The 22,416-nt window shown below is 46.7% G+C and overlaps 1 protein-coding gene across 1 annotated transcript in view; it reads right to left on the reverse strand.

Annotated features, from left to right (window-relative positions):
• Positions 1-17,135, reverse strand: part of WNK4 (WNK lysine deficient protein kinase 4) — a 36,860-nt gene extending 19,725 nt beyond the window's left edge. Inside the window, exons 1-2 of the mRNA XM_061589959.1 lie at positions 16,486-17,135; positions 1,318-1,490 (exon numbers count right to left, since the gene is read on the reverse strand). Of these exons, the coding sequence (XP_061445943.1) occupies positions 1,318-1,490; positions 16,486-17,049 (737 nt within the window). The 5' untranslated portion in view covers positions 17,050-17,135. The remainder of the gene's footprint in view (positions 1-1,317; positions 1,491-16,485) is intronic.
• Positions 17,136-22,416: the final 5,281 nt, after the last annotated feature.

Raw genomic sequence — 22,416 nt, forward strand, 5'->3', positions numbered from 1 at the left:
TCCTCCCTGCTGAATTCTGCAAGGGAAACACTGAGACTAAAGAGGAGGAAGCTGACTGGTGGTTCCGCCCCCCCCCGGAATGGATCATAGAATCAAAGAATAGTAGAGTTGGAAGGGGCCTATAAGGCCATCAAGTCCAACCCCCTGCTCAATGCAGGAATCCAAATCAAAGCATTTGATGCAAGTAAGAAGGCAGGGAAGTGAGGGCTGGATGGCTGAGGACAGAGTGAGGCAGTGCTCTAATGGACCAGTCTTCCTCAGGTTGCATCTATGCTGTCTGTTGGTCCTTGCTTGATTAAATCCATGACTCAAGAGATGAGATGCCCATGTATTTCCCCACAGAAATGAAGAAGCAAACTGCTTTCTTGGTTTATTTCATTGTACTTTCAACTGGTTGATAGATGCTGTCTTCTCCTTCCAAGTCCCAATGCCCGGTCCAGCAGGCAGAAGTCAACAGGAAGGTCACCCTCTCCTTTTCTGTACAGCCAAAGGGGAGGAAGAGGGTTGTTCACACCTGTAGTATTCGGCTAAAAATCCCCCTTTTCAAACTATATGTTACATTAATCATACTTTAAAAAAAAGGTTACCTTTATTTTGAAGGAAAAGCAGCCACAAGGGGGTCAAGCCAGCACCGCAAACAGCAGCTTTGGAAGTAAAGGACAGCCCGGGAGGGGGGGACATGCTGGTGGAAACTAATTCCTGCCCTTGCCTGCCACTGCCCCCACCATTCCCGTGCAGAAAGGGAACATGAGCACCAGATCAGGGCCGTCTGGTCCCTTTCCTTCAAAATGAAAGTGGCCGAGTTAAAGAGTGTTTTTAAAAAAGTGTGACTATTGTAACACGTAGGGGGCTTCTAGACTGTTGCTACTTTCAGGTGGGATTCAATCACATACTGGAAAATTCAGGTTGTGCAATTTTAGTTGATTTGGAGCTCTTCTGCAACACACCTACTTCCCCCAAAAATTGGACTTTTTGCTATAAAGAAAGCGATGGGAAAATGCGCTAGAAAATGTGGGATAACACTTGCTTTGATGCAACATCATCTAACCTCCCTGCAAACAAATCAGAATGATTGCTCATTAAATAATCAATGTCACCTAATCTCCCTGCAAGACAATCAGGAGGAATGCTCAATAAACAGGTTGACTGAAAGTGCTCTTTGGCTTTCATTTTTACCTGGTGCTTCCTCCTGAATGAAGTGCTGCGTTCTCCCCACTACCACTACCACCACTGAGAAAACAGCCTAGGAGACCCCATGTCCCCTCAGGTGCCCTTGTAGTCTGCCCGCTATCACCACCTAATCAGTTCCATGCTCACGTTTTGAGGGTGCCTGACGTCATGAGTTCTGTGACCAGTACGATGCAGACCTGTCCCTTGACTGAAGATTTCCATGAGTCATAGAAGCGGACAATATTTGGGTGCTGGAGCCCTTTCAGCATCTCCACCTCCTCGCTGAAGCGCTGTCGCTCCATCTTGGACAGCTTCCGCGTCTGAGAAGGAAGGAGAAAGTGATTTTTATCAGGACAGTGGACAACAAGTGGTGATTCCTGCAGAGGAAATGAACAGGCTGAGCCCTCTGGGAATGCAAAGGTCTGATTCTCAATATGCCTGCCCCAGTGTGCACTTTTCTAAACTTATACTCTAAGTCAGAGATGGGCAAAAGATAGATCAGGATCTGCTGGTATCTGTGGATAATTTGTAGTAGATCAACAATATTCTGGCTCCCAAGAATTTAACAATAGCAAGTAAAATTGCAAGTAAAAATATAATTCTTTACTATGGCTGGACTTATGCAAAACACTTATCAACCTCTGTGTTCCTCTTGGTAAAATATGAATATTAATTGGTTGCCTTCAACCATATTTTTGTGTATTTCTGCTGGCCAGATTTAGGCCCCATCAGCACTATACATTTAAAGTGCCCAGAGAGCTTTGGCTATGGGGTAGTATACAAGTACAATCAATCAATCAATCAATAAAGCAGTATCACACCACTCTAAACAGGCATGGCTTAGAATCCTGGGAACTGTAGTTTGTTCAGGGTCCTGAGATTTGTTAGGAGACCCTAATTTCCTCAAAGAGCTACAATTCCCAGAATTCCCTGGGACGAGGGACTTATTGTTAAAACGCTCTGACAATTGTAGCTCTGGGGAGCCAAACAACATAATACAAAAGCAGGGAAGATACCGAAGACAAAAGGAACTTTTTTCAGCTCAAGGGTCACATTCCTTTCTGGACAACCGTCTGGGGCCACATGCCAGTGGTGGGCAGGGTCAGAGGCAAAAGTGGATGGAGCAATTAATTTAAATGTCATCTTTGCACGGTAGGTTGGTTTCTACATACACTCACACACCCTTCTCTATCCTCCCTCCAGACAAGCAAGAGGCATTATCAGAGTTCAAGGACACACTTCAACCAGACAAAGCACTTAAGGAGTGTGTGAAGGCAGGGCTGGTGAGGGCTGTGGCTGGTGAGGGGATGTGGGCTGGAGAAAGTCCCAAGGGCCAGACAGAGAGGTCTTGAGGACCGCACTTGGCACCTCGGCATGAGGTTCGCCGCCCTTGAAGAGACTATACATTCCTATTTGAGCAGGATAATTCAAGTTAAGATAATGTACGTTCCCTGCTTCACCTCCCCACTGCTTCACCTCCCCACGTAGGAAAAGGAAGACAGAGCTCTACCCATCTAACAGACAGTAACCTTTGCCTCCCATTCATTGAGCATAAATTGTGGGCAACAAGGTGGGGGGTCAGAGAGTAGAATTAGTACTGGTCTTACTTATGCAGGATAATGAGGCTGTCACATACTAAATGGCAAGAATGGACTGCACCATGTCAGACTGCAGGTAGGGGGCTGCACTTTCGATATTCCTCTTTGTTAAAAACATCCTGCAATAAATAAATCAGAGTAGCAGATTTATTGTGCAAAGGATGGGGTTAGAATCTTTCTTCCTGATGTGCTAATTTTCTGTTTGCGAGGACGTTGTTTCATGGGGGAAACACCTCACCTGTACTGCAAAGGAATACAGGGTTCATTCTACCATCTCAGCATTCTGCCATCTCATTTTACTGCATGTGTGGGCCCAGCCTTATATTGGCCTGCCTAGAAGGTGATGGGGCTCCTGTTCTCATTTCATTCCGTAGCAGCCTGAGAGAGGCCTGCCCCACATCCAGAACACCTCACAAGAGAGTGTGTTGGGCAACACAGGAGTCTCGCCTGCTGAAACTGAAAGTGTCCAGTTTAAACTAGTCCCTCTTCCAAGCTCAGGTAGATGGTCCCAGAGGGAATGCTTGTAATTTCAAAACAGAAAAAGCAGGAAAAGATGCATCTCCAGCAGATCTAATCACTACATGCTATTTAAGGATGGGCTTTTTTTCAGTCCCTCCCCACTGCAATTAATCCAGGTTCCCTGCTGTGGACCAGGGAGCTGGAGGGAAACTTAGGTCCAATTTACTTGATCAAAGTTTGACTCCACAAATGTCAGTGGTAGAAGGGATGAATGCTGCTTTTCACAACTGGAGAGCAAAACAGAACCATAAAACATGTCCTTCCTAAATCCTTCCATCGCTACTACAAACACACACACCATCAGCAGCATCCAGCTTCCTAAAGGTATGCTGACTGTACTCAGTCCTCCTGAACCACAGCCCAGAACTAAGGCCAAGGGCCAAGGAGGAAATCAGAGACAGCCCAAAGACTCCAGGGTTCTTTTTGCTGTTCCTGGAAGGGGAGTGAGTCCTAGGAGATGGGGGTGGGGGCAGGGATTACTAAGCCACGACGCCTAGGTTCATTTTGCAGCATCAGAAGAGGAGCCCCCAGGAGCTGTGCCTGATGCAGGATGTGGGCTGGGGGTGGTGGTTGTGCCCTAGCCAACCCCCGCAGCCCTTTTTGCTCTTATAGCATGTCCTCTCTAATTGCTACCTCGTGTGGTGTGGCTGGTCTCCTCCTGAAATGGGTGCCGGGGGTGGGCGGGAGAGGCAGAGCAGGCAGCTAGGCAAGCTGCAGCTATTAGTGAAGGGCAATGGCAGGGATCCAGTTCGCTCTCCTGCCAAGCCAGAATTGGACCCCAGTTGGACAGATGCCAGAACCGCTGCCGCCACCAAGTTCACTGCTCCAGCCAGTCGCAGCTGGAACAGAGGAGGCCATTTGGCTTGGAAGAGCTGGCTGTGAAAAGACGCTCCCCTGACGAGAGAGGATGAGAGAGAGCGAACATCGCCGAAACGAACAGAGCAGCCCATATCCGCCCCTCCTCTACGTCTCTCAAGTGAGCTCAGTTGGAAAAGAAGCAGCAGGAAAAAAACAGACTAAACATGTGAAAAAGTGGCAATTTTGCCAGGGAGTCGGCGGCGTCTGCAGTGGCCTGGTGCCCACCTGTTAGGCCACACTGCCTCCATGTGCCTGTGGGAACCGCCTCGCCTCCTCATTGGGCACGGCCTCTGTGGTGGAGCTGGGGGTGGATCATATTTTTACACTTGGGGTGTTTATAAAGTTTTGCTACAGATGCAGCTGTGTCCTGTCAGACGCCGTGAAAGCTTCATTGTCCAGAGCTCAGGAGAGGAGGGGAAAAGAAATACACGGCCAGAACGACTTCATAAACTATTCTGAAGGCACAGTGGTGGCTAAAAAGAGCCCCTGCAGGTTACATGAGGAAGGGTAGCTGTTCAGGAGGAAACACACAAGACAAAAGTTGCCACTTGAACCCAATGGTGGTCTCTATGGTCCACTGAGGCCTCAGTCCTTTCTCCCCACCCCATTCCAAGATCTTCTGGATTGGCTGCAGCAGACTCTCTTATGCCTGGTGTGCCAGATTGTTAATGCTCGCAACCCAATAAATTGGATATAATCTGGAAAATCAAGGGGGGGGGTTAAATTGGATTAAATTAACAACTATGCTAAAGAATAGACCGGTTCTACATCCATACCAGATATTTATTCCTCTTTAAACAGTGATAGCTTCCCCCAAAGAATCCTGGGAAGTGTAGTTTGTGAACAGTGCTAAGAGTTGCTAGGAGGCAACTATTCCCTTCACAGAGCTCCAATTCCAAAAATTCTCCGGGAAGAGGGACTGACTGTTAAACTCCTCTGGCCACTGGAGCTCTGTCGGGAAAAGGAGTCTCCTAACAACCCTCAGCACCTTCACAAACTACACTTCCCAGGATTCTTTGGGGGAAGCATGACTATTTAAAGTGGAATAAATTTCTGATGTGGGTATGGCCAAAAGTGTCAAGGAGAGCTAGGTCAATGGAGCTTAGTAACTTCTTGTTCAGTTTCTTGATGAGGTTCTGGGTCTGGCTGGTCTTAGCTTTGGAAGCAGGACCCACATGGCATCATTGTTGGCGTGTGCGTCTGTGGTGCTGTGGTGGTAAGGGTGCATGGCAACGGAGGACGGTCCATTAGGGCAAATGGGGCACTGCATCACCAACTTCGGCCTGCACTCGGCCACCCCATCCCCCACCTTCTTCTAACCAGGCCAAGTGGTTGCACTGCCTGCCAGCTCTCTCCTCCTTAGCCTCAGTGTTGCCCTTTTAGAACTCCGTGGTGAAGAAGATGGGGACAAAACAAGAATTGGCTCTGCCTGTCATTGGCTCTGGCTCCACCTACTGTTGGTTTCCCTGCCTTCCACCCTACCAGTCCCAATGGGCACCCGTCACCATTGGTGCATGGCCTATTTGGAGGAAAGGGAAGCTAATCTGATGGGGACAGGCATATTAAGTCAGGCTGGTTTCTTGAACAAATACAAGTTTGAAGGGCCTAGCACTACCTTGTGGCCTTGGCCACATTGGTTGTCACAGCAATTGATGGATAAGAAACGTCCTTTGGCATCCGGCTTGGACACAAATGGAACCAAGAGAAGGGTTGGCCAGGCAGGCATGTCGTCCGCCGATTCACAGAGCAGAAAAGGAAGTAGTCTGGTTTTGAGCTGAATGAAAGCCATGTTACGCTTCTGCTTGTCGCTTTGTGTAGCCTGACCCACAAATTCAGCAGGACTTGTAGAGAAGCACTAGACATCTTGAAGCAAGACAGGGAATCTCCAGGGCTAGGGGACCTTATGCTGTCAGCCCCCAGGATAGGAGCCAATTGTACGGTGCGCATTTCCAGGGGGAAGTTCTAGGTGGGGATTGGACTGCTCTACACCTTCCTTCCCAGGGGCAAACTGCCACTAAAAAGGCTGTCTAGACTTGTGAACCATAAATCTCAGGAATTAGGTGTTTCCTTTAAGAAAATGTCAGAATCTAAATTAATAGAAGCTGCCTTGCCCTGTCAGAACATTCATCCATCTGCTCCAAAATTGTCTACTCTACCCAGCAATAGTTCTCCAGGGTCTGAAGCAGAGGTCTTTTTAACTTGCTGCCCCAAATCTTTTAAACTGGAGATGAAGAGGACTGGAACATGTGCATGCAATGAACTCTCCATTTAAGCTATAATTCCTCCCCAAAGCTGCTAGGTAATTGCTGATGTCCAGAGAGCACCTGAGAAGCAGACTCTTTAGCCTTGGAATAAAATTATTGAGGTGCTTGGGCCCTTCCAGGACAATCCATTTCAACAATAATAATACTTGGCATTTGTAGAGCACTTCCAAGTGTTCAAAGCGCAGCACACACATTGTGTAGCTGCAATCCTTACAACAACCCTTTAAGGTAAGTCAGTATTATTATCCCCAGTATTGCGGATGGGAGCAGGAGATACTGAGAGTGAGAGTGACTTGCCCAAGGCCATTTACTGAGATCATGGTAGAAGTAAGATTCAAACCAGGGATTTCCTGATCCATAGCTCAATCTCTTCGGCAGGAAGCTACACAAACTCTCACCTGAAAAGGCATGGTTCAGTAGATTGAAATCATCGATCCAGGCTGTGCACCCCATAGCTATCCTACACCCCAGAGGACTAGCGGCATTACAGTTTCTCATTCCTACCAAGCTTTTTAATTTGCAAAGTGCTGTATTATGACATTTGCTGTGCCTTGTTTTCATCGTTTTCCTGTGTTGAAAGGTGGACCCTATTATTTCTGTGGTACAAGCTAGTAGCACTAGGGCTAAGAAATTTGACTTGAGAAAGGGGCCACACTGACTTTCAGGTGCCTCATCCCTTGCCTCAGTTCTCCCACGTGTCTTCCTTGCAAAATCCCTCACCTTCTGAGCACAGGAAGGCAGACAACATACTCACTCCCCTCTAGAGCTAAGGGCCATGGCATGTCCCTATCGTTCTTCAAAGAGAAGCCCCCTCTCCAGCTAGGGCACTGGGTGCAAACAACAGCTGCCTGGTGAGCCGACACTCGGCTGATACTGTTCCTAAGCCTTTGCTGCAATTCTGGGTAATGTGATATATACCAAGTTCTAAGAGGAAGGGAGAGAGAAAGATAAATCAGTTTTAGACAGGAGGGAGGACGCCAAGCCTAGAAAGACTCCCTCCTTGAATGACATCCCAATGTGTCCGTGCGCACGCACACACAGCCCCTTCCCAGCCAGGTTCCAGCAGGCCTTGATATTGCTGCCGTTTTTGCAAGAAGGATCCAAAAAGATTCAAAAGAAGATAAATGGGATTAACTGGGATTTACTCATGGGTTAAGTTTGAGCCCGGGGTCAGACTGACTAGGGCTCAGCTCTAAAGCCTATCCCCTTCCTTGCCACTAAAACACTCACACAAACACGGCTTGGGGAGCGGGGAAGATTTCCAGGTCACAAGACCCAACTTCTAAGCAAACGTGAGGCCCAGAACCTCTCATTTTAGAACTAACTCCCCTGCTTAAACCTCATTCATGGAAACTAGGAGCCTCATGGCTGAGCCAATCTCAGCACTGAAACTGAATCAGAACTCCATTCAGGGTGGTTGGAGTTTTTAAAAAGGAGCTGTACCTGACAGCCAGTGTGGTGTAGTGGTTAAGGTGTTGGACTATGACCTGGGAGACCAGGGTTCAAATCCCCACACAGCCATGAAGCTCACTGGGTGACCTTGGGCCACTCACTGCCTCTCAGCCTCAGAGGAAGGCAACGGTAAACCACCTCTGAATACAGCTTACCATGAGAGCCCTATTCATAGGGTCACCCATAAGTCGGAATTGACTTGAAGGCTGTCCATTTCCCGTACCTGGAGCAGGTAGGCACATAAACTCCAAACAGGAACACAGGAAGCTGCCTTAGACTGTTGGGTCCATCTAGATCAGTATTGTCTACACTTTCTGCTAGAAGTTCTCCAAAGTTTCAGACAGGAGTGTTTCCCAGCCCTACCCGCAGATGCCAGCAGGGACTGAACTTGGAATATTTGGCATGAAAAGCATGTGTTCTGCCACTGAGCCACAGCCATAAGGGTGGTCCACCTTGTACAATACACAGATGCTTGCACCCTCTTTCTTTATGTGCCATTGCAACATCAAAGAAACCCAGAGGCATTTCCTGGGAGTTCTCCCAGAACACTCCACCCAGGCAGATATTTGGTAACTGAAATTAAGAAGCTGGGGAGAGACCTCATACACATGTATAGTATTATTTCTTTTCTATTTTAAATTAAAATATCTGTCCCAAACCTCTGAGGTACAGAGCCTATAACTCCAAATTAAATACATCATGCTATGGTATCAGATGAGAAACCTCTAACTTGCCACCTCAATATAGCACCCGATATGAAAAAAGTCTGTCTGCCTAGAACTTTTATGCAGGCACCTAGAAATAATTCCAGCCCTTCTGTGAAGGGAGTGGTACCTAAAATATTAATATTTGTATTTGAAATATTTGTTCAGCCCTGTTGATGCAGGTCCCAAACGCTGAGTCTCAACTCTGTTTCCCTTTCTTTAGAGACCCCAAAAGGTGCACCCAACGTCCGCTGGCTCTGCTGCCCTTTAATACATGCAGAAAATAGTCATCTTCAGTAAATATTTATTTGTTAGCCAACTCCAGACTGTACTCACTACCTCTCTCCCCACCCCCTACCCCCCAAAAGAAGGCCATCAATAAAATGTTGCTTTCATTTTACATCTGCAACCCAGAAATAGACCCAGGCAGAACTTTTCAGATGGGGAGACTGGATCCCAATAGCTCAGGTTTGTGGTTTGCTAACCACAGATGTTTTAAAAGGCAACATAATGAACAACTGCAAGAAAAAATAGGACAGAGCTATTTTTTAAAAAGAGGACAAGTGACAGTAAATCCTGTGTTTGTGCAAGAAGCTTATCCCCAGCACAACTACTGCTTAAAAAAAAAGACTGAAAAGCTTGATAAATGTTTCTTATTTTTAGTTGGTCTCCTGAAAAACATCTGCAACCTGAAGAGTATCACTGCAGAAAAGAGCTCTGCTACAGGATTATATATGAATGTATTTGCAATATTTATATGCTGCTGCCCAATAACAAAGGTTTTCTGGTTGTTTTATAAGAAATTGTGATGCTGTGGCACAATCTTTGTTTGATTGCAATTCGCTAGTTCCTAGGGTGGCCGTGTGTCCTACTTTACAGAAGGCAATCCTCTATTTGAAGAAGTTCTCTGTTTGAAGGACGGTCCAGTTCAAATCCAGTTTAAAGAACCTTGAAGTTGCCTATCAACATTTATTTATTTATTTATTCCATTTATATCCCACCTTTCTTCTAAGGAGCTCAAGATGGTGTACAAACATGGTTGTCTCTCTCCTGATTTTATCCTCCCAACAACCCTGCGAGATGGGTGGCTAACAGGCCAAGGGCAGCAAGGATAGGATGCATGTACAAGGTACAGGGCACTCCCCCCCCCCCAATTGTCATCAAAGTTCAGTTCCTATCCTCAAGCCAACTGAAGTGGTGTCCACCGCAGCAAATGATTACTTGGCCCCTGCTGTGACCACATGCTCAGGGGCTTGAGATGCACTTTGGACAGCCATCAATCACAGCCTCCTGGTTGTGGAAGAACACTCCATGCCCTATGACCCCAAAACAGCCAGGTTGCAACCCTCTTGTTCAAAAACAGAATAAAACTGATTGAATTAGCCTGCAGACCCTATCAAGACAAAGCAAAGTAAAATACATTGAAGACTGCATAAAAGGTATACATTTAAGGCATACATTTAAGACAACATAAAAAAGTATACATTGACAGAAGTTTCTAGTAAGTGTTTATTAAAACAAGACTAGAAATTAAAAATAGGGGAGATCCATGTCAGATTGAATTTATACCTTCAAATTGTGGAATCTCCACAATAGTTAATTGGAATGGATACAAATATCTTTTCCTGAGGCTGGATGCCTTTACAGCAAAAGAGGCTACCCTCCAAGTCACATGGTGATTATTCCTTGTAAGAGGAAGCTTAATTTTTCGTTCACTTTCCAATACTTATTTTTTCTTTAGCAAGGTCTCTAAACAGTGTTCCTAACATCAGAATAAAACTGACACTCAAGAATATAGTGGGGCAACACTGCACCCTAAATCTGCTGCCCCACTGATACATAATCTGTCTTGGACTGATATGCCCCCAAATCTCCCCAGTTGAACTGTTGATTCCATCTGTTCAAAATGCAGTCAGGTAAAAGCATTCTAGCATTCCATTTTCAAGAGAAACAACAGGCATTTCTCATATTGACGCGGACATTTTTCACTTGCTAACCAATGTACAATACTTTAAGAGCAGCTATTTCGATTTGTGTTCCAACTTTTAGTACTTCTTGATTAAAGAGGCTTCTGGTTACATTTCCAGATAAATTCAGTGCCTATACCCTAAATCCATAATGCAACAGTAAATCTGAAAATGTCTAAAATAAAAACTATCCAAATCTAGCACCATCTGCCCCACAAGGTGGATCTTAGGAAGCCTTTTGAATTATTCTGCACTGATAGTTAAGCATCCTAATATGTACAGTAGGGCCCCCTTTATGGCACTTCGCTTTACGGCACTTTGCTTTTATGGCGCTTCACTAATGCAGCAGTCTCAATTAGACGCAATTTGACTAAAGCCCCACTCATACGGGGCTTGTTCTGCTTTTATGGCAGTGTTTGGGTGTCGTGCGCCATTCTATTCAATGAGTTCCGCTTTTCAGCGGTTTTCGTTTTTCAGCAGGGATCCAGAACGTAACCCGCCATATGAGTGGGGCCCTACTGTACTAGTCCAGGGGTAGCCTCAACACCCAACGCTGTTTAAAAATGCAATTTGGGAATACACAGAAGGCAAAGATAGGCAGCCATACCCCTGGGCCTCTAGAACAAGACAATTGAGGGTGTTCTTTCTGACAAGGCCAAAAAGCCACAGCAGATAGGAGGAGGGTGAAGAGTCGAAGCAGCAACTGGACTCCCAAATCCTAAACTTTTTAAAGTATCATCTTTCTTTGGATTTCAAGAGAATTACCAGATGAACAAAGAAGTCAGAGTGAAAATCAAAAAAAGGAACAACAGCCCTATGGCACCTGGAAGTGTCATCCTCAGATGGTATGTGTCTGTGTGTGTGTGTTTATATAAAATGAAGCACTCAAGAGGTACAGTCTGTAATCAGCATGCAAGTTAACCGCAAATCAGTATGTAAGTTAAATTCAGTAACAACCCCACAACAACAGTAAGTGGTGATAGCATAATCTTCCTAGCTTTGCTATCCTTACTTAGTAGTGGGAAGGAAAACCTTGTCCTCAGCTGAATCCTGAACATATAGAATCAAATTTAATGGTGCAATCTGCTTCAGCAATTTCATGCCAGAGTGTCCCTTTGAAGTTTTCCCACTGGAAAACAGTGACTTTCAGGTCAGCATCAGAGTGACAGCAAAGGGTACCATTTGTGACAAGGGCATTGTTGGCAATTTATGGCAAATCATGTTAGAGGACAAGCAGTGAACGAGCCCCAGATGATGCACCTGATGTTATTATGCCCCACAATGGTGTTGGCTGAATATTTATGGTGACAACTAAGTTGGTGTCTAGGCTTTCTTGCAGGGCCTTGTCCCAGAGTTTATGTCTGCATTGGCTGATCCATCACTGAGTAGCTAATTTAAATTAGCTGGCTGGCTGTAAACTTGGACAGACGTACAAGAGAGAAATATTATTCTCCAGGATGGGCTGTGGATACTTTTTTTAATACCTGGAAGTTGTTTTTCATTGGGAGCAGTTTTAACTGCAAGTGACAAGGGATGTTCTATCAATTTCTCTTCTGGGTCTGTCCTGTATCAGCCTACCTCTGGTTGCCCATTTGGCCATGCTCCCCTAATCTAAAATGGTCACTCAGCCAACCCTGTTAGCAGGACCTAGCAACAAAAGCTTGCAGTGAGTATTCCTGTTCCCACCCGTGCCAGTCAGTCAGCCATGGCTTCCTCCATGATACCCCATTCCCTCCCCCACCCAGTTTTCTGTCCCATCCCCCCACTCAGCATTCCATGGCTACTGAGCATGCTCAGTCCTCATCAGACTGTTGAGTCCTCCCCTTTCCTTAAGGTTTGTTTTTCTCTAGTTTTTGTACTACTGAAAACCTTGAGGTTCCCCCAACCCTGTTGGCCCCTCCCTGTTGTGGGTGGGTGGTGCTGTTTTGGCTATACCAGCTACAACACTCATGGCCTGAATATTGGAAGTGGAGGGGACAATTACATCAGCACCACCATCATGAGGTCACTCAATTGCTCATTCCCCAGTGTGTTATATGGCATCACCTGCCCTTTTGCCATCTATGTATAAGACAAACAGGTCAGTCTCTCTACACAAAGAATACATGGACACAAATCTAAAATCAAAAAATGGCAACATTCAGAAACCAGTGGATAATATTGCCGTCTTTCAGAGCACTCTGCTGCCTTGAAAGTCACTCTTCTTTAACAAAAGTACTTCAAAGGGAGACTGCACAGAACTGCTGAGCTAGGATTTATGAGTAGCTTTGATTGTATTTATTTAGGATTCAATCTAGTATGTGGTTTTTAAAGCTTATGCCACAATGAATCCATTTGTCTTTAAGGTGCCGCAAGATGTGTGTGCGTGCGCGTGTGCGCGCTCTTGTAATAGATCAACCTGGCCATCCCTCTCAAATTTGTTACAAATGAGAGAAAAGTTCTGTCTCTTTCTCTCTTTTTTATCCTGCAAAATGCAAACGTTTATAGACACAAACTTTCTGGTAAAATAACATGCCTAGTCTTGTACCACATAACTGTGACCGCTGTCAATATAAGTAAAGGAAAGCTGCCAGGACCCACTCAGCTGCAATCAGCCCTAATCATTCTTGGAACCAGAAGAATAAAACCTAACAGTTACTAATATATTTTTTTAAATTGCTAGCCTTAAGCTTTCCCTCATTTATTTTAACTCAATGTGCAAACAACACACAACCTTCAAGTTTGACCTGTTTAATGACTCCCAGCAAATGAAGACTTGCTTAAAATGAAACAAACTCCTTTATTCCATATCTTCTCAGTTTTCCAAACATATTTATACACACTAAAATGTGGCACTTGGTCACCTACAAGCTTACTGCCTACCTACTTCCCATTGGCTATTGGGAGAACAGTTTGGCGTGGAATGCTCAGCAACATTCTACCTGCTGCAGGGAAGGGTGTCAGCAAAAACATGCAGACAAATCTTATAACCTTTATAAGAGAAGGGAAACGTCATGCTGTTTGGGACAAACCGCATGCAGTACCTGGAAACAGGAGAGCCTATCTTCTTTTGTAAGACCAGAGCAGGGAAGTGATCCCAAGCAGGCAGAAAGTCGGAACACTAAGCAAAGTAGTGGGAAGGAATCCTAGAAGGTAGAGAGAAAATGGGCGAGGTGCCCAGAGTGGCTAAGCAGGATGAGGAGCAGGAACCTTGGGGAAGAATGGGTGGAGACAGAAGTCAGAACGAAAGAGGGAACACAGAGCTGAGGAAAGAAAAATGAGGGGAGGGGGGAGGTGAGAAGAAACTCTTCTCCATACTGAAGGCTGCGTTCTTTTGCAGGGATTGGACAGGCAAGAATTTGGAAGCTGTGAAAACGTGAATAGGGGAGCCAAGGAGGAAGCAAGGAGGGGAGGGGGAAAGAGTGGAGAAGGTTTAATTTCACATCCTGTTTTATAATAACCAGTCTGATCTTTAGCTTCAGGTCTCTAGCTGATTAGAATATTTAATAAATGAAAGAGAACCTTCATTTGTTTTGTTCTTAGAAAGCACTGAAAGCCTCAAGGATGGAAAGACAACTGTTTTCAGTTCAGCAGAGTGTGACTGTTCTACTGGATTTAAAAGACAGGACATATAAATTATGTTTTTAAAATCTTCTGTTCAAATAACTTAGGTTGGTACAGAGGCACTTGCATTTCACAGAACACTCAATCAAATAGAATGCATTTTTAAATTAGGATAAAAATAATTCAGATTCTTCGGCGCAAGCCCTGTGCAGAGCTGGAAAAAAAGCTCTAGCACCTCTAGCATCTTCACTTAGGATTTCTCTACCTCTGAGTCGATCTCCAAAAGATCTTTTGCTACCTAACCTCAGAGAAAACTCTTCATAACATTCTTTTAACAATTCTTTTTTTAAAAAAATGGGTGGTAGGTGTTTTTTTTTTGCCATTTTGGAAACACAAGAAGAATCCCTCACCATCCCTCACACCTGTTTCAACCAAAAACACACACAGAGATTTCCTCAAGCACTGTGGGAAGGCGGGAGACTCTATCTGCCTTATACACCTTTGTGGCACATGACCGATTTCCCTGTGCCAAGCAAGTCACATTGAACTCTGCTGAATTTAATCCCTTGGGCAAACAGAGCCTGCAGAAAACCAGCTTCCAGTCTATCACCTTCCTCTCCCCTCCATGCCAGCACCAAGTCCTGTAGTGACTAGCCGAGATGCAGTGGTAAAGCATTGGTGGTTGCCATCTCTTTATGCTGCCCGTGTCCATGAGCAAGGGACGCTGTGCCTGTAAAAACATCCTCGCTCAAATTCATCACAGAAAGGCTGCAACCTAGGCAATCTCAAGGAAGGGTCGATTTCTGCCAGGAGGACTCAGTCTTGGAACCTGTGTCCAAATCTGGACTCAGTCCTGAAAATCTGCGATGGTGCAGGTGAGCCTCTGAGCATATGCAGAGTAGATTTCCCATAATCGTGTACCTGGGATTTGAAAACAAAGCCTCTGAGACACAGCGGGCATGACTTCCAGAAAGGCTTCAGCCCTAGCAGCTCTCCTTTCAAGAACTAAACACTGCCCCCAAGAACATAGTGAGTTTTCAGAGTCCAACAGCATCCTTTGGCTTTGACATCCCTTCCCCCCTCATCACATATGGAGGGAGTAGGCAAAGTTGGCTCCCTGCTGTACCACTTCCAGAACAGAGCCAAAGAGAACAGCAAGAGGCAGACGGACACATCCCCAAGAAGCTGTAACCCAGCAATGTACATCCCATGAGACGAACTGCAGGAGCAGGCTCACAGTTCCCCTCTGAGATGCATAACTAAATCCCATCCAACAATTTGCTGTCAAGAATGCCTGTTATCACACTCACTTTGTGGTCTCCTCTGCCTACCTTCCCCAGATCTAGCCAAGCTGGCACATTTGAGACTTTCTCCAGGGGGCATTGTGCCTGGGCTCTGATTCCACTCCATCACCTCCTCTGGACCTCAGCTGTGTTCCCAAGATGAGCGCCCCAATTCTCATTTTGGCCCAACATCGGCAATTCTCTTCTCCCTCTAAGAGGAATCCCCTTACAACCACCACAACCACCCCTTTAATTCTATGAACCTCACTGCAGAGATCAGCTTGTCCAATGCAGTGTCTGTCATTTTCTAGTTTAAAAAACATCATTTTGACCCAATCTCATTTTGTTCCCTGGAATGAATGATGTAACAATTCACTTCTGGCTACTTTCAAACCTAACAACTACAGTCCATGACTCTTTTTCACCAATGAATAGAGTTTCATGCTCTGAAAGAAGGCGCTGGCCACCCAATCATGGCAACTGATCAAAGCCTATGTAAATTGCCGAACCAGAACTACCAGACTCAGAACTGACTGAAGAAAAAAAATGAAGGGAGTACATTTGACAAGTTCCTAAAGAGAGCTGCGTAAACTGACATCAAGAAAGCAAGAATGATCTCAATGAGGCGAGCTTTAAGTAAAATGGTGAAGGGATCTCAAGCTTCAACTTCCCCAACATTGAGCACCTCTTTTAGTTTCCATGCTTGGGGGAGGCAATCTTCCACTTTCCCACAACAGGATTGCCCCCTTTCTGCACCGCCTCCCCTAGGCATTCCCACTCCCCCGCCAAAAATGTCTTCAGTCCTCCCTACACCCTTTGACAAATGTGCCCCCCGTCTGCCAGTGTTAACTCGCCAACAGAGAGGTACTGGAGCTCAGGCAAGCCCTGTGCTTGGAAACCTCTTCTGAATCCTAAAATGTGAGGTTGTAGTCACTTGAGGAAGTTCACTCTGCGTTCGATCAGCGGCGCTCTTCGTTCTGACCCCTTCACCTGTCCCAGGGAATCTGTCAAGCCTGGCTGCTAACATATCCCAGCCGCCCATGGAGCGCTCCCTTCACCTCTCTATCTCCGCTCCTGCCAGAAGGAAAAGGTGGCTGCGCCGCGGCGGGACCCCACTGCTTACCAACCTGCAGCTCGCACCAGGCCACCTCGACGGTGGTCTCGGTGTCCAGCCCTTTGTAGACGGTCTTGAAGGAGCCGCGGCCGATCTCGATGTCAAACTTGAGGAAGCGGCCGTCGGGGGACGTGGCCACGGCGCGGGTCTCCGCTTCTTCGTTCTCCTCTTGTTCCCAGTGGTCGCGATCGTGGTGGCTGTCGGCGGGCGAGAGCAGCGGGTGCGACGCGACGGTCTCCGGTGGACTCTCGCTGCCCGCGGAACCTTTGGCTGGAGCGGTGCAGGGAGGCTGAGGGCTCCCGGGAGCCGGCATCGTCGTCTCCAGCTCCCGGGGAGCGTCCGGTGAAGCTGGGGCCGGGGCGCCTCCGCCGTCGAAGCCCCTCAGTCCCAACTCGGCCGAGCTCCGGCGGCTGATCTTGTAGGTTGATCCGCGGCGGCCGGAGGGTCTGCGCCCCCGAACACGAGCAGCCTGGCTCGCCTCATCATCCATGCCGCAGCCAGCCAGGTCCACCCCCTCGGGGTGGGCCAGGAGCGCTCCGGAGCCGGGCCCCGGATCGGGAGCCTGCAACATTAGCATCGGACTGCAAGGCGAGGCAAGACACCGAAGACGGAGCGCGAATTGCTACTTACTGAGCCTGCAGGTCGAGCGCTGCGTGCGCTCCAGAGACAAGGAGGCGGTGTCTGTGGCACCGCCCCCTCCAGGCACGCTCCTGCTGTTGCTGCTCCGGCTGTCGACCCCGCCTATTCTCCTTCTCCTGCCGGCCCTCCGGCTCCTTCCTCCTCCCACTCGCCCCCTTCCAAGGTAGCTCCAAGGCACCTCCAGACGCTGACCCGCCCACCTCGGCTCTTCCATAAGCGCGCCGCTGGGCTGAACGACCCGGCTGCCCTCTCCCCACCCCTTCGCCGCTTTGCTTTTGCTCCGTTCCGTTCTCGGCCATCCTTTCGATAGGCGGCAAAGTGGCGGCTTTTCTAGTGGGAGGGTAGGTGCGGGGCGTGCCTGTCTGCTCGTGCGAATTGGGGTCTTGCGTTTCGTCCCTTTTGTAGCTGGAAGGAAAAAGTTCTTGATCTGCTTTAATACAAAAAAACCAAGAAGCGTTCCGTGTAAACAAGCAAAACCCACAAATTCTCTTCAAACCCAAACGCGTCTCTTGCCGGCGTCAGTGACGCCAGCGGCGGCAAAGCGTGTGTGTTTGTGATCGTCGTTGCGACAACGTTTTGCTGGATTTATAGCGCGCTGGAGAGACTGTAAAGGCCCCGTGGGCAGAGGTCATTTCTTCTGTACGGGGCCTGGCACTCTCTGCCGGTGCTGTAGGAAGGTGTGGTGGCGAGACGAGGAAGGAGCGCTTTGGCATTGGTTTGAGTTTCCTTCCCAGCAAACCACCTCCCGGGAATGGTGGGTTTCCCTTCATGGAGCTACAAAGTCATGGCACCCTTAACAAGCTACAGTTTCAAAGATTTCTTTGGAGAAAGTCGTGTGCGTTGGATGTGCTTTAAATGTGTGGACCCACCCACACTCTCAGCGACAGTATCCTTCTTCACCCTCTTTTAGCTCAATAGAAAGCCGCGCTGTGGGGTCATTCAGACTGATGAGGGGGCGGAGGACAAGGAAGTCACTCAATCAACCCCATAACTGAGCAGAGAGGGCTGCATTCAAATCTCCCTGATCCCAAACTGGACACACTGCCTCCGGGACTCAGCAGCAAAATCTATCTTTCAGTGGCTGAAAACCATGGAACATGTTAAGTGCTAAAGAAGAGAGTGCTTCTAAGCAGGGGCAGAGTGCACTTCCCTTACTTTGCAGAGCCTGCATCCCTCACAAATCCAGGAGTGATAGGGAAGCAATAGGGTAATGGCAAATTCAGAAGTGCAGGGTCCCTTCAAGTTAGTCACAGTCGTGCCCCCCTCCTTTTTGCTGCAGGGTTGAGAATGAGATCTTTGTTAATGCCTTCTCCCACAACAACAGACATCCCTATGAGCCAATAAGCATTAAAGAGGAGACTGTTAGCTACTGAGAAGAGTCTTCTCAGTGGCTGACTCACTTTTCACTCTGATTAGCTCCAATCAGCAAGAAAGAACAAGGAAGCATGTTAGAAGACTCTTCTCAGTGGCTAACACAGTCCCCATTCATGCTGATTGGCTTGTAGGATGCTGGAGACATACGGACCCTGCTGGGACTCTGCTCCCAAAAACGTAAGGGGTCTAAGACCCCCTGAGACCCTGGACAACTACACATCTGTAGGAGAGGGTTTCCAGACCTCTTCCACCTGATAGCCTCTCTTTAGGAACTGCCCACTGCCAAGCCTCCATCCTTTTGCACTTTTAACAAGTATATCAGAAATCCTCAGCCAGGATTGGGAGCCATTAAATATGCTTTTGCATATGGAAGCGGAGGCTGAGGTTAACAACTTGATCAAGATCATACAGAAAGCTGAAGAGTGATGAAACGATTAGTGTTGTGAAGCAAAGGCAGCCATCTGACATACATTTGTTGTTTTTATGTGCCTTCAAGTCAATTTTGTCTTATGGTGACCCTATGAATCAGCGGCCCTATGAATCAGCGACCTCCAACAGCATCTGTTGTGAACCACCAGATCTTGTAAATTCAGGTCTGTGGCTCTTTATGGAATCAATCCATCTCGTTTGGTCTTCCTCTTTTTCTACTCCTTTCTGTTTTCCCCATCATTGTTGTCTTTTCTAGTGAATCATGGTTTCTCATGTGTCCAAAGTGTGATAACCTCAGTTTCATCATTTTAGCTTCTAGTGATATTTAGCTAGGAGTAAATCCCACTGAAACACTGTGGGACTTAATTCTGAGTAATATGCATGGTGCCAGTTGCCCGACTCATAGGAACATGGGAAGCTGCCTTTTACTGAATCAGATCATTGCTCCATCTAGCTCAGTATTGGCTATACAGTAATGTCTGGCAGCTGTCCTCCACGATTTCAGGTGGTAGTCTCTCCAGCACTGCTGGGGACTGAACCTGGGACCTTCTGCATGCAAAGCAGATGCTCTGCCTCTGAGCTATGGCCCTTCTCACTCCGAGCTTCTTGAAGGGAGAGTGGGATACAGACAGATCAGAGAAATACAGTCATGGTAGGAATCTGAGGTCATGAAGGACATTTTCTCTCATTTTAGACTGTCGGGTGACTTTTTTTGCCATCTGTAATATGTAACTCTGTAAATATCGTAACTCGCTTGAGTTATGTGTGGCTATTTGCTCTGCAGTGCACTGGAAGGGGAGGGTCAAGTTGGTGCTGGAAGATGGTCTAAAAAAAAAGAATGTTGTAGTCATTTCACCTCCTAGGTCTTCCTCCCCAATTTGCACTGTGATATAAATGAGATGATATATATCTTGTTAAGATTGCTTATCAATCCTTCCAGGTTTCTGAAATGTGGGTGTTATTAATTGTATGATGCTGAATGCCAATCAGGAGCTATTTTTAGTTGTTTAGGAATATGACATATTTTCTACTTCTTCCTTTTTTTACTTTTTGAGATATTTGTTTTAACAGTCTGCATTCATTTGCAATATGCATTTTATAAACATGTCATGTTATATCTGGGAAAACCTACAGTCGAGACATGCTGGCCATTTTTCATACAACACTCGGTTACTTTCCAGCATCAGCCTGAGATACTCCGCCTCTTCCTTGGCTGTTCCAGTTTGGGGGTGTGCCTCCCCTCCACCCTGTTCTCACCTGCTTACTTGCAATACGCTTTGTGTCATGCGGCGTTCTGGCTTGCCCTTTCTTGACCTGGGTAGGGGGTGGCTGGAGAGCGAAACAGTCTGTAGTCTGTGCTGAGGAGGCGCACGAGAATCCCTTTCAGCACTTGAATGGTTCACTTCTGACTCTAAAGCCCAGGCTCAGGCAAATCAGAGAAGCCTATTGCTAGCAAGAGGGGGGTGAGGGAAAGGAAAGGGATAAAGGGCCAAACCAGTTGCACAGTTAGCAACTGTGTGGATTTTTTTAAAGTAAATAATAGGGGCAGGGTCTCTGATCTGGATTGGGACCATGGGAAGGAGAGACTTCCACTTTTAAGCCTTTCTGCATTCCAGATCAGGGGCAGGGTGGGGTTGGGACTGTTGGCTGTTTGCATTGGAAGGGAAGCTCTTAATGTGGTGAGAATGGGAGCCAAAAAGCAGGTGCAGGCAAGGTCACTCCAATCTAAATTGGGACTTTAGCAGGCAGCAGAGGGTTAAAACTCTCTACCGCCACTTCCATCAGGGTCCCAGTCTGGTTTGGTGGGCTCTGGACCTGCTATGTACTTAAAACACACACACACACATCCATAGCAGTTTTTAATTGTGTGAATGGTGTCATAACTAGTTTGGTCCTGGACGCTTGGCTCTCATTTCCAGCTTAACTATGTCCTGACCCAGCAAATGACCTTGGTAAAGTTATGGAGCATTAAGAAGACATGAGAGCTTAACAGTCCACCTCTTTCTGGGAACTGGCCAGGCCTCCGCTGGAGAGTTGCACTCTCAGCTGGGCATTTGGCTGAGCAGAAGAACATCAAAGATGTGGGAGGGTTCAAAAGTTGGGAACAGAGAGGAGGAAAGGACTGGCACAGAGAAAGCGGAGAGGGAGAAGGGGAAAGAGAGAGAGAGAGAGAGAGAGAATAAACATAATTTTAACTGAAATAATAGGCCAGAAGATTCCCTGTGTGAAACCTCACAGAGGCAAGAAGTATTAAAAGCTGACATTTGATGGATCTTTTATTTTATTTATTATGTTTATATCCCACCTTTTCTTCAAGAAGCTCAAGGTGGCATACACAGTTCTCCCTCTCTACATTTTATCCTCACAACAACCCTGTGAGGTAGGTTAGGCTGAGAGCCTGTGACTGGCCCAAGGTCACCCCAGTGAGCTTCATGGCTGAGCAGAGATTTGATCTTTGGTCTGTCCCAGAATCTAGTCCAACACTCTGGCTGTTATACCAAACTGGTGCCTCTCCTTAGATAAATTTTCTTCAATTTGGGGAGGGCTTTGTATGAATGGATGGATGCCAGACAAGTGTTGGGTGGTAGGACTGGAAGTGTGGGTTATGACACCAAAAAGACTAAAAATGTGGAAATGGCCACGTTATGGACATCACTAGAAGCAGATCTGTTGCAAGAGCAGCATACACAAATTTGGCAGTTGCCCTTTATGGAAAAATTCCTTGCACTAACTTTGAGCTAGCAGAAACTAACAAATAGCAGACACATTTTCTATAGCTTGCTTTGTTTTTTTCCGACATGAACAAAGTTGTTGTCCTCCTGTATCCCAGGGTCATCTCTGGAGGGACTGAACTCTAGGCTGACCATTTTCAAAAGGCTTGATGGCCAGGTTTTGTGTATTGCTGGAAACATTTTCTAATCGTCAGTGTTGTATAGGGTGTGGGGTTATTTTGTATTGTAATGATGATGATACAAATATACAAATAGCCCTATCTCAATGCCTTTCCTGGAGGATGCTGTCCCATTTGCCTGTGCGTTTGGTCTTCCTTTAGTCCCCGCCCAGACAGAGTATTTCTGCTGAGAAACACCAAGTAGTTCTAGGCCTAATGCAAGACATAGGTGGCATTAGCTATGACTCGCTGTCTTGATTCGGGGGGGGGTATTCAATTCTAGTGCTTTCTTGGAGTAGACTCGAGTATGAAGTTAATACGCATGACTAACTTAGGTCCATTAATTTCAATGTGCCTACTCTGAGTAGGACTTAGATGAATCCAACCCTCTGGTTAGGATCCCAGATGTACATAGTGAAATCTATGGGCATGGACAGGGAGACACTAGGAGACCTATGGCTTGCCATCTCTGTGAGTGGACTGACAAGGGTAAGCAAAGAAACTGCTTTAGCCATGGTTCTCTTTATCATGATGCACATAAACCATGGTTTGCAAACCCATTTCACTTCTTGGTTTCATATCCTGGGTTGCAGTTAACCCTTGACCATTGTT

This window comes from Rhineura floridana, chromosome 11, assembly GCF_030035675.1.
Source record: "Rhineura floridana isolate rRhiFlo1 chromosome 11, rRhiFlo1.hap2, whole genome shotgun sequence".
Classification (NCBI taxonomy): domain Eukaryota; kingdom Metazoa; phylum Chordata; class Lepidosauria; order Squamata; family Rhineuridae; genus Rhineura; species Rhineura floridana.